At 35.2% G+C, this 13,115-nt stretch overlaps 1 protein-coding gene across 1 annotated transcript in view; it reads right to left on the minus strand.

Moving 5' to 3' along the window:
* The window catches only part of ADAMTS20 (ADAM metallopeptidase with thrombospondin type 1 motif 20), an 83,053-nt gene that overhangs the window by 53,537 nt on the left and 16,401 nt on the right, over positions 1-13,115 (minus strand). Inside the window, exons 5-11 of the mRNA XM_057366146.1 lie at positions 8,278-8,361; positions 7,463-7,587; positions 6,591-6,631; positions 6,172-6,277; positions 4,936-5,082; positions 4,122-4,263; positions 2,695-2,799 (exon numbers count right to left, since the gene is read on the minus strand). Of these exons, the coding sequence (XP_057222129.1) occupies positions 2,695-2,799; positions 4,122-4,263; positions 4,936-5,082; positions 6,172-6,277; positions 6,591-6,631; positions 7,463-7,587; positions 8,278-8,361 (750 nt within the window). The remainder of the gene's footprint in view (positions 1-2,694; positions 2,800-4,121; positions 4,264-4,935; positions 5,083-6,171; positions 6,278-6,590; positions 6,632-7,462; positions 7,588-8,277; positions 8,362-13,115) is intronic.

The raw sequence follows: 13,115 nt of genomic DNA on the forward strand, positions 1-13,115 counted from the left end.
CCTATCTTTTAAGTCAAAAGGACTAGGATAAAATCCTAATTCACTTGCTAGCTATTCCAGATATTTTTAGAAGCTAGGTCAATATACATTTTATATCTACAATGAATAGAATTGATTAACATGTATCTAAAACACAAAAAGGCACATGCTTTCCAATCAAACTGTTGCTTGTATCATGRGAATTCCTTCTTGCTGTTAAACAGATTTTTCCAAACTTCTGTGACATTTGGGTTTTTTCAATGTTTAAGTGATAAACTGCCCTTATGTAGAATGCTGGGATATCCCCAGGACATGGAAAAGTTTGGGTCAGATCATAAAGCTACCTCCTACCTCTCCATTCCAATGCTCAAGCAATCAATGGAACACGGGYATATTTCTATATTCCTCAGGAATCCAGGAAGGATCAGAGTGCAACCCTTTGAAGTGCCTCAAAAAATAATTATAAACTACTCCCACTTTACTGGGTATTTTTGCAGTTAKTTTTGTAGCAATAAAGACTTTTTCTGAGAATGCCAATCCTAGAAGATAGATGGTTTCAACAACTTTTCTTTTTTGGAGGTGGTGTTTTTTTTGGCTCAGACGTGCATTACTAACTCCAACTGTTACAGCAGTCTACAGAGCAAGATCCACTAATCAGACACATGAATGTTTGAACTCTGGGTTTAAAAAGTTGATACTAAAATAACAAATGCCTTAAGGATCCTTTCTGCATCCATCGCAGCAAGAATGTCACAAATGCCAATATAAATCGATTTAGCTTGCTGGCAAATATTAATTACAGTTACTAGTCACCATGTCCTATGCCCATTCATATCTGCAGCAACTTGCAGACTGAGCTTGAAAAGAGCTGTCCCATAGTCAGGAACAAATGACAATTTGTCAGATTAATTAATTGCTGTTCTTTCTTACATCTTTCAGAGGCAATGACTGTAATTAGCTCTTTACTTCCTAGAGAAAAATKGTTTCACTGCACTAATTACATAAAATAGGTTTTTGTATTCTTGTATAAAAGAAGTCCTCTGATGGTGGCAAATTAGAGTCAATTTAACTGAAGATTACCCATGAAGTTTACATAAAAGATGAACTTTTCTGATGAGTGACTGGCTAAAAATGGGTTAAACATTGTAACATCAACAGCATGCATAGGCTATAACCAACAAAAGCTTCTAGTGCAACCTTCAAGTAACTTTTTCTAATCTTGCAGGACAGAAAGAAGCCATTTGAGACAGTCTACCCACTACATTTGTTATCCATTAAGACACTACGTTCAAATTCCTCATTAATACTGTTTTACCAAACACAGATTAAATGTTTTGGCGGGAAATTCAGAAATAACTTAGTGAGATGTAGCAGTCTATTACACAAASAAATTAATTTTTAATCATATTTGAACACACAAAATTATAAAAAAAAAAGAAAAAAATAATGCTGCTCCCACAGCCCCTGAAGTTGCCAAAATACACTACTATATAAAAGCAACTCAACATAGTAAACCACTCATACTTAATCATTGTCATACCTAAGCATGTGAAAAATCTAAAAATATTTATTCTCACAATACCTGGACAAGTAAGAAAACACTTCTGTTTGCTGATGGTGAAGTGAGAAATGAAGAAGCCAAATACTAGACCAGCAAAGAATTCAGCACCTGATTTCTGTTCATCTCCCAAACTACATGCAAATCCAAAACTAAAAGCCACAAATCTTTACTGGAAACTGGATACAACTAGCTTCCACTACTTCTGTTTGTGTCAAGGTTCTGAAAGTGCCTTATTAATTAACTAGATATTCATGACCCTTATGGACAGCCTAAGCAAGGTTATATTGTCCAAGTTTACAAATCAAGATCTGCATTCAAAGACAACTTGCACATGAGGAAGCAGTGAGCAGCACCCTCATCACCCAAACACTCATTACCAAACAAACAATGGCAAAATACAGAAGACGCAGTTTTCGCTTCTTTTTTTTTTAAKCTGTCAAAGCATTCAATCAAGCAGCCAGGCAGTCTTACACCTTATGGTCTAACTGAGAAGTTCTCCTGTTTTTAGCACTGAACAGATCCAAGTATCCTGAATTATGTTACAAMAGGCAAGACAGAAAATGAACACAAGTTATGCATGGCTATGGCACTTCCTGGAGTGGGTGAAGAGATACTGACATATGCTTTCATATTTTCTCTGAAACAGACACAAGGCAGATACCAATAACTACTGAGACTAGATGCTAATCCAAAGACTTACTCTTTCCAAAAAAGCATACACCTGTACCTAAATGACTCACACTTAATTTGTTCTGGTTCAATAAACAGCCTCAACAAGACAAACTGGGGAAAACAGGCTTTTAGGGATGCCTTATTTCAGACAATTCAACTTTGGACACTACCAATCAGGAAAAAAACTACTTATTTTGCATGATCTGAATGTTTCAAACAGAAGGAAAGTTAACAACTTTCCCCTAACTTCTTTCACCTATTTTTAAACAGCATGACATCTGCAAACTTTAATAATTCTCTGAACAGACAAACAGGTTTTTTGTGTCATAACATTACAGAACTAAGAGAAACTGCATGTAAAGTCAGGTGTACACTCTTCAAACAATCAGTATTCTAGAGGTGCAGTATTGCCACACAGCAAGAATTGATCTTTCTTTCCTATATCCACAGATGCAAGTACTGAGAAACAAATCAAGGCTTACCATTCCTGCACCACAAGCTGTTCCATCAGCCAAAGGCATGTGCTGAGTACGACAGCCCTTGTGGACACCTTCTGTGCTTGTGCACCATAAGCGTTTGCATTGTTTCTAAAAAATACCCAGAAAACAGACGACTTTTATTGCACCGGYAATACCATTTTAGACATCAATTGTGATATTTGTATTTTCTCACACGGGGCAGACTTTGTGCATGCCATTGTACTACCATTTTTCACAGATAAAACCCCACAAAACCAAAATAGATTTTGCTTAAGGCCAAGCAGGAATCTGGAATATTTGAACCTGATCCCATCAGATTAACAGATAACTTCATTTTCTATTTCAGTAGAAAATTTAATTTAAAAACATGTAAGTGGTTACAGTTAATTCTATGCAGCATATATAATATCCCATATAATCTCCATATAATACCCCAGAAAAAGACTCTAAACTAATTCAACAAGAATTAAATGAACTAACTGAAAATTAAGCAGAAAGTCTCATTTTCAAATTAATAAAAGACTCTTAACAGACAAACAATCCTTACGGATTACAAAATTTACAAAGCAGTCTTCAGTAACACTATCTTCAGGTCTCTGAAGCCTTCTTCTCCTTTCCTGTAATATTCTGATAAATCCTGACTCCTCCAAAACAACATTTTACCTCACCAGAAGTTCCACTTAATCCAGTCTGAATCTGATCTTAAATGTTCTTTAAACAACTCCAACAAGATATACAATACTGGTAGAGGTATTTTACAAGCTGGTCCAAAATATAACTCTACATGACATCCTGACAGCAATAATACAATTCTAATGTTGTATTTGTGTTTCTATTGCAATGGCTATATTAAGTTTTAAAAATGCAATTAAAGTTTCAATATTAATCTAGTCAATTTTTTTTTCCATATCTCAGTTTTGTATACAAAGTAGACAGTCAGGCACGAAAACATCTTTTGACTCTGACAAAGTAGAGGCAATCTACATTTTGGAACAAACATTTAGAACAAAAGTTTGAGATGCTATATTTTTTTTTAAGTTTCTAAGTATCTTCTTTATAAGAAGCAGAGAAGCAAGACCTGCTATTGTAAGATATGACCTGTAATGTGAAAACATTTGCACAAAGTTTTGAAATAATTCCCTTCCAGTTGTTTCAGTTGTTGCAGGAAACCTTAGTTTATGCAGTTTTAGATATTTTAAAGGAATAACACACTCACCAATATGGAAATCAAAACAAATGCATCCCACTCTTTATTGCTATAGATTTCTCACATGTGCAATTGCAAAGCTGTTTACTGAACTATTTCCCCTTCAAAAGAATATAATCTAAAATTGTACTTATTTCAGGATAAAATTATTCCCAAACTAGTAATTTTCAAWTTTTTTTAGTACAGATTAAGAATTATTTTGTCTGTTTGGTTTTTCACTCACCAGATAAGGGCATACTTGGGACCCAATACCAAATGTAAGCTCACACTGCTTGTTGACATCATACATWGACCCAGGCAGCTGAGAGGAAAGATCATATATTCCTCCACTAGGTTTGTCTAGGAGGCATTCACCATAACCAGTACTGTTTTAAAACAGGAACAAAATGTGAATAAATCTATCCTAATTCATTTGGAACCTTCTCATTACTCACACAACTCTTGCACTTGCAACACTTATCGCAGTGGAGTTATGTGTTTGCATGCCTACGTCCTGATATAATGACTTTAATTGAAATTCATTAATAATTAAATTAACCAGGTCACTTGATTTTCCATTTTTGTATTTTACATTTAGATCCACCAATCAAAATTAAGGTTTTTTTTTCTGATATTTCACATTTTTTAAGAAAAGGAAAAGAAAAATGGTACTGCCTAAATTACACCTATCACTTACTTGTTACATAAAAACTTTAGAAAATAAAGGGGGTGCCTATTCTAACCTACTAAAATAATACTAAAGTTATTTTCAATATACAATACCAYTGCACTTAAAAAAATCTTCTGAGCTTTGCATGTTCACTGCAACTTTAATGAAGTCATAAATCATCAAAAGAGTTTTAAACACATGTATTTTTCTGGAGGACTGAGGCTCTACAAGCCAATGGTTAAACCTAAGAACAACACAAAAAATCTATTTAAGCAATACCTTTAAAATATTTCTCAGAAATAAATGAAATTGGGAAGAAAAAAGAGAACAAACAAAAAGAAAACCCAAAAAACCCCATTCTAAACCATRTCATTATATTGGCACTCACTCAAGAAATTCAGTGATATATTTTTGACTGCATTTTGACCAGGTCCATGGACTTGTATGATAATTTAAAGTTGGAGCCATCACATGATACTGATGTTTAATTCCAGCTTCTTTACATTTAAAACTATCATCATGAGGCACATTAAACCTAAAAARCAAAACAGTTAAACTCCAAAACAAATTCAGCAACAATTAACTTAACCTCTCTTTGCTGTAGAATTAAGGCTTGYGTTTTGAGTTTGAAAATACCTTAAATTTTAATGGGACTCACTTAATACATCTATGTGATCATTATGACAATAGGTATCTTTAAAATGCCTTATCCAAATGCTCCTAGTTATATTGGGCTGGGTACAAGAAGAATTTAACAATTAGCATAATTCTTTAGCTTACCAGAGGAATTCCAGTGTTTTAGGAGTACGCCACTTTAAAGGAACAACCCATCTCCTCARCTGAATATACAGGCCATGGCTGGTCTGTCCACAACATGCAACCCCAATTCTCATACCGTAACTCTTACTACTCAGTAACAAAAACTACAGAGCACTTCAATATCACACTTAATGCAACTAACACAACACCTTATTTTATTATCACAGTTCAAGTACCATGACAAATAGCATGTGTCTAAGTGAACTTGCAGGCACATGAAGATGCAAGCTAGCTACCGAGCTCTGTATTGTCRTTGTTACCTACACTGTGGCATGCTCAGGGAGCTAGAGTATAGCACCTTTCTGCCATCACTGATGAGGTATGCTTCATAAAATAAAATGCTGTCATCTCCTCTTAGTTTTCAGTGTAAAGTATTTCTCTTTGTGTTACTCTACTGTATTCTGAAAGGATCAAACACAAGGAAGAMTATTTCTGTGTTACATTAACAATTGTCTTTTTTAAAAGGTAAATTCCTAACAGGGCTAAAATGCAGCTGGAGTTAACAGGACTATGTTGCACTATCTATGCAACATAGGATATGTCCCAGTGTCCCAACCAATTCATAGGACAAAAGGACAGAAATCATTTATTTGGATGGCTTTTCCTAAAATTCAAGATACCAACCAAGTTATAAAATTCACAAGTTCTGTATCTGGCTCACTTCAAGGGGCAAAAATAATGACTCTTCTAAAAGGACGTAACACACTGTGCCCTCTTAGAAATGCAAAGTCCACGACTGAAAATTGGTCATATTTAAAAGGAAGTGAAAAAAAAAAATACTACCTGCCAGGAAATAGGTACTTACACATGTCCAAGCTCGTGTGCTATAGTAAAAGCAGCACTCAATCCGTTTTCTTCACTYACGGAACAGCTGCGTAGTGGGTCACACATTGTACCTAGTTCTGCTAAACCTGCAAAATTGAATCCTTATATAAAAGCTTAAGAGAATGAATTTTCATGTAGTGCCATGTATTACAATAAATACTGTGGCACTTAAGTCAAAAGTCATGCCCCAAGTATGCAGCGAATTTACATAAAATTAACAACCACCTGGCACCAAAGTACATGCCAGGAGAGAACAGCAATAAGAAATGAAAAATCATCATTTTTGTCTGTGGCTTTAATCTATTTTCTGACTTATTGCTAACAAATTTTTCTCCCTATTGTGATATTCTCACATATTTTCTGTTATAAAATCATACTGATGAAAAAAGAATAACTCACCAAGAGTATCACACTTCTCTCTAGCTCTGCAGATATCTTCCCTTGAAGGAAAAGATTTATTTTGAATCATTATCGCATATAAAAGAATATTTTAAAGTATTTCACTGTTGCTATACTAGTTACAACAATTGTAAATCCGATTCTCTATTTTTAATGCTACAAGTCATTCAAGCAATTTGTATTCTTGTGAAAGAAGTCATTTAAATTTACCAGACTAAGCTCACAGTACTGTTTTTTATGTAGCATGCAAAGAACAAAAATTTGTTATGTTCTTTCTCTATAAAGCAGAAGGTGGATAAAGTATGAAAGACTGCTGAAAAACATGCAGATTGCAGTACACTTGAAACTTGAACACTGGGGGGAAAAATTAGTGAAACAGAAGAGTAAAAAAGAGACTATTTGAATGAATGAGCATCCGAACCCTCACTGAGGTTATTGGTGTACAGGAAGAATGCATACTAATATTTATATGTTTTCCATTGTAAACTTTTCATAGCTCTGATTATATCAGAGCTATCAAGAGTTGACTGTCATTGCATCCTTCAGCGGACTCCATTATGTACAACACTCCTCCCCTATCACATTTATGTACTATAGCTAATGACTTAATTTTATGGCAACAATTTCAGGTTTACTTAATTTCTATCATTTTGTTAATGAAAGGATCACCAGATGCTTGTCTATCAACATAGCAATGTCAGAGTAATTGTTCATGTATTGATAATCAGTGGTTTGGGAAGTGCAAGATATTATTATTATTCACTTATAYATGAACAATGTCCATGGAATGGTTAAAAGATGATATTGTAAAAACAAAACTGACGCATTTGTCTCACCTAGGTGAGTAATTGTGGCTACTTTAGATACTGTACCTAGTGATGAGAACAGCAGTATCATGATGAGAAGGGTGAGTATCATCCAAAGTGTTTTGTGCCTGCTGCCATAAGCAAAAATTACGAAGAGTGGTAGCTGCATTAAAAGTGATAGCGGGTCCTTCCTAAGCAAGAAATGGTCAAAAACATCAAGTAAGGGCTTTAATAYTCATGCACTTACACTTACTGCATTGTCATTCCTGCTGCTCATCTGCAAAGTAATGACTTGARCACGGAAAGAAAGTCAGCAGGACTCCACATAAGAATTCCCTCWGCAGATTTGTTTGAAGGGTCAGATCTGAATTTAGCTACAAGTCATCACTCATAAGAACCTGTTATTCTAGACAACGTATGTGAGCATTTACCATATATTAAATATTAGAAAAAATAGAGTGATAATGTTTATGATAAATAAATATAAAACCTTTGTATGTACTTCTTACAATCTTAAAATATTACTGCTGTTAGAGCTGAAAGTTTTCCATGAAAATCCTCTATAAAAACTGTGATTTTCCTGTCATGTTTCCACAAGTATAACCACACTTCAGGTAGTTCTGCCATAAGCTTTCATATACTATATCTATGACTATTGATTTATGTCAATACAGGTCAGCAGAATGTGCTAACAGAGAGACAGGAAAACACAGGCATTGAAGTTATGCTTACATTTGACATATAGTTTCCTAYTTTATAACAAAATTGCATAAAGAAAATACTTTAAACTAAAAAAACCACAACTTTGTAATTACAATACAAATTCATGCATTTTGTTTCATATATAAGAATGAAATGTTTAAAATGTTTCTTTTTCTTACCTGTTCATTGTGAATTACAATTAATTTAACAATAACTATATTTATAAGATTTCCAATAGTTGAATCTTTATAGATCGCTGCAACCTAAAGAGAAAGAAACKATGATTTAGAATATGGTAAACCATATTCCTTTTAATGAAACAAACTACCAAGAAAACCAAGGCAGTACACAATAGGTTTTCTTATGCATCCAACTGTACCTTCCACCCAAGGACAATGTGACAAAAAAAGAGTTGCTCAGTTTTTAATACCTAAATCACTTCAATTTTATATTAATTTCAAAACACAGACGCTGTTGAAATGCTAATGTACAAAGTACATTTATTATGCACTGCTAATTGATAAACACCAAAGAAAGAAAAAAATAACATTACTGTGACTGTGAGACATAAGCTGGTTTATGTGGGTGATTTGTACAGTAAATACTTAAAATATTAGAAAGTTTCAAAAAGCAGCTTTGAACAAGTCAGTTTTTACCATGCTTTTAATGGAGACTGGACTGAGATGTGAAACCGTACTGAAAATACACGACACATACAAAATATGTGTCGCATAAAATTTGTATTTATGTACCCAACAGGCATTTTTATACATAGTCTTGCAGACAGATAGTAAAAATTATGAGTCAATTCCATACACCAAAGTGAACTACTTTGAATGTTATTCTTCTTAAAAGTAGTAAAAAAGTTTATACATTCCAAATAACAGTTTCAGATATCTCATTCATATGAATTCTGGCTTAAAGTAGTTGTTAAATGACAGCCTTATGTAAACAAGAGTCRCCAACAAACACAGAAGTACTGGCTTTCCTCCGTTCAAGCTTGTGCTAAGGCTGCAAGGCTACAGAAGTGATCAAGGAACTGATGCAGTTGCAGGAAAAAAAAAAGAAATTGTTATACTGATAAATATGATGCCATTTCTGGTGCAGTCCCCAACACAAATGTTGACAGAGTAAAAGGGGAAGAAGAACAGACTTCTTTGAAAAGACTTTTGAGYCACTGGAACTGGCTCAAATTGCTTATGAAACCACAGCCTTGTATCATATAAATTCTATTTACCTGAGATCAAGTAATCCTACTAAAACTGAGAACTGAAAGAGCACTGGCTCCCAACTCGTGCCCCACCTTTCTCTAAACTGGAGAAAACACCATGTACAGCACGTCCTTCATTCGTTGTTGACAAACAAGCTGGAAGTAGAGGATTCAAAAAGGGTAGGGAAGGAGCCAGAATTTCAGAACCCATCTGGAGAACACACTTCACAGCAGTACAGCTATTGTTTGCTTCTCTCCATTTGAACTCCATTCTTTCTTACTAACCAGCAACTATCCAATTATTCTTAAGTGGGAATAAGGAACATCTCTCAAATATTCACTAAAGAGCTGAAYCCATTGGGCATGGACAAACTCAAAATCCTTTATAAAAGAAAAGGTATTTGAAATGTTCAAGCACAATCAGGCAGAACTTGAGTGAAAGAAACTACCATTTTTCTAATATCAAAATTACCATAATCAAGCTCATGTGTTCTTATATTTTGCGATCCACTTTGATAAACTTAGAAAGGATATTTCTGGATATTTATCCTCTGCACAGTCAAAGTATGTTCTTGTAGGAGCCTCTGTCTTACAATAACACAACACAATTATCACATCCAAATCAGCTCATGCAACTGACAGTGAGCAAATTCCTTCAATGGCCAATTGAGGACAAGGGATGAACTGTTCTGTAGACATGACTGTCTAAAGACATGTATTTAAACATGTATTTTCATACAAGACAGTAAAAGCAATTTTTTCCTTTCTTCTTCCCTTTACTAGGAAGGAGACAAGATGTCTAATTTTCAGATGTATGAGGTTAATGTAGATTAATTCCAGCCCAGCTCTTTCAAGTTTAACAAGAATAACATATGAAGATGGTTTCGTATGGTGTTCCAAAATCATGTCAGAGAGGAATACGAAACAAGATCTGTGAGGATTTTTGGCTTATTCCAAGGATTGGAAGATGCTTGTTCCAAGGATTTATTCTTATATCATTTAAGCTGAATAAGAGCCACTTACAACTGAGAATTTGTTACAGCATAAACCTATACAAGAAGATTACATGTGTAGAGCATTATCAGAGACATCTTTCACTAGACATGGTTGCTACATTTGTCCTTGTGGACCTTAATGGGATTCACACAGCTCCACTCCTCCAGCCAGTTGAGGTCACTCTGGGGGGCATCCCTTCCCTCAAGCAACTCAGCTGAAATAYTGAGCTTGCTGTCATCTGCAAACTTGCTGAGACTGCACACAATTCCACTGTCAGTGTCATTGATGAAGATATTAAAAAGTATTGATCCCAATATGAACCCTTGAGGGACACCACTCATACTAGTTTCCATTTGGACATTGACCTTTTGATGATAACCCTTTAGACTGGCCATTCAGTAAATTTCCTACCCCTCTACCAGTTCATGCATCAAACCTATACCTTTCCACTCTACTGGCCAGATTGTAGTGGGGGACTGAATCAAAGGATTTATAAATGACCAAGCAGAGCTCTTTCCTTGTCCCTGATGCAGTTATTCCATCATATAATGCCACTAGATTAGCCAGAAACATCTCTTAACTATCTTGTAAATCAGTCTAGTTAATATCTGSTTTTGGAACAGAAAGGTCCAAAACTCAGGATACAGATACTGTCAAGTAAAGAGCACGCAAATCATCTGAGGTAGTGACATGACCAACAAAAATCAGTACAAGATATGCCCAGTACTGTAAGGCTGTACATCAGGTAGAATAGGCAAAGAGATTGAGAACTGAAKGGGAGAGTTTACTAGGTTCAGCTAACATCAAATAATAACTGCGACTTTCAATCTTCAGACAGAATTAGCCTCAAGTTTCTTAAATGCCTCCTCTACTACATGAGAGAATTTCTGACTCTGGGTGATTAGAATGATCCAGCCAAGGAGCCAAGGCTGGGACCTTCTTGTAATTAAAATTTAGCAGTTCTTGTTCATGGTTCATGGTAGTAGCATTCACACTGTAGTTGAYGGATATTCCCTCATATACAATAGTCCCTTGAAAGAAAACCTTTTAATGCTGTGCAAGTGCTTTAGGTTGAGGTTATCCTGTTAACAAAATCTGGAAACATAGAGGAGGCAAAGAAACCAACACAAAACAGAGTGAAGAGTCCTCCTTCCTGCCTGTTGATACAATGTCCATTTAAAATATTTGAGCAAAAGAATATCTTCAAAACCCAATAATACTTACTCAAACCCCAGAGGAGATGCATTAGACTGAGTGAAGTATATGAGAGAAAAATATCTCACTGCATACCTGAAGTGAATCTGCTGCAGGACTTTCAACACTGTATCTATCACCATCTGAATTATCTACTGGTTAATTCTCTGAAGAATATCTGAGGACTGAAATAATGTCATATAGCTGCCAGAAGTCAGCAGTTCCTGCCAAAATCTGAATCATACCTTTTATCGGTATGAGAGAAAGTATGTTCATGCTAAACAGAAAATAACACTGCTCTCATTAACCCTATGTTTGAGTCAAAGTATGGATCCTTTACTTCATGAGCACTTTCATGACCTCTAAACATTAAGTTACTACCACTGCTTTCAAAAAAAAAAAAAATTAAGGAGCAAGACTGCTGATAACAAGATGCCCTTACCAGCAAAGTTCAGTATATTCTCAGCCTGGTTGAACATGTGTGAGAAGAGAAAAATCCTGAGAGCTGATAACCATAAACCAAACTTGAAGATTTACCTAATGAACGGGGCAGACTAAAATAATCCACTGAGACTTGAAACAATAGAATGATGCAGGGAACTATACAAGATCTGGAATATAAGATTCTTATTTTTAGTGAAAAAAAAAAAAATAAGGGGTAAGTACTGCTCCTGTATTCTAAGGATACCTCTCTCAATCATCTCTTATTGGAAGCATTAATGAAAAAAGATGATGAAATGGGATAGGAATTTAGTAGAATGCACAATTTCTTTACAGTTTCCAGATCTACTTGCTTTAGAGTGACCCAATACAGGCTTCAAAGAAGTAGGAAGTAATAGTCAAGACAAACTGAAATTAGTTTCAAGAGATTTTTTCAAACTCTTAAAACCAGCCTCTGCACCAGAGTACAGCAACAAAGAAGGGGAAATATATATAAATGAAAATAGTTAGCCTGTAGTGGAGCTATTACAGCCTTTATTTTCATGGAATTCTCAAATTGCTGTTAAGACCTACTACTCACTACCTTCCATTCCACATGTCAGTAAATGATGGTAGCCATAAAACTTTACTAAAGTGACAGTAACTGTTTCAAGGTACCTGGATGGCAGCTTGATTTGCACAGATCTGAAAGACATACTTTAGTAGTACTATTTCACCATGATACAACACCACTTTATGGTTTCACAGTCTCACTGCATGTTAAATGTTCTAAATTGATGTTGTCTCAATCCTCTCCTTGAATGCATGGCTGCCCCCCTCCCATGCTCCATCTTTAGCACTCACATGACCAGGCAGTCAGCCAAGTTCACAATCTGAGCTGGCCATCATAGCCCTACCAAGGTGGTTTTACATGTCATGATTCCTTTTCAGAAAGGCAAGATTACAAAGTTCTTACTGCAAGTAGACTAAGAACAGACCAAGTAGGTTTTTTATTACCAAACGAACTATATAAGCAGCATAGTACTTAAAACCATGTCAATAATCAGGTACTTGATTTAGAAAATTAGGATAGTACTTCAGAATGTCACATGGAASCAAATTTGAGGTGATTTTGAATTTTTATAGTAAACTCCAGTGTCTTAATGAATTACTTCCCTTGCTAAGACCAAGCCTTCA

This window comes from Malurus melanocephalus, unplaced genomic scaffold, assembly GCF_030028575.1.
Source record: "Malurus melanocephalus ecotype Western Australia unplaced genomic scaffold, MMel_1.1 scaffold_60, whole genome shotgun sequence".
Classification (NCBI taxonomy): domain Eukaryota; kingdom Metazoa; phylum Chordata; class Aves; order Passeriformes; family Maluridae; genus Malurus; species Malurus melanocephalus.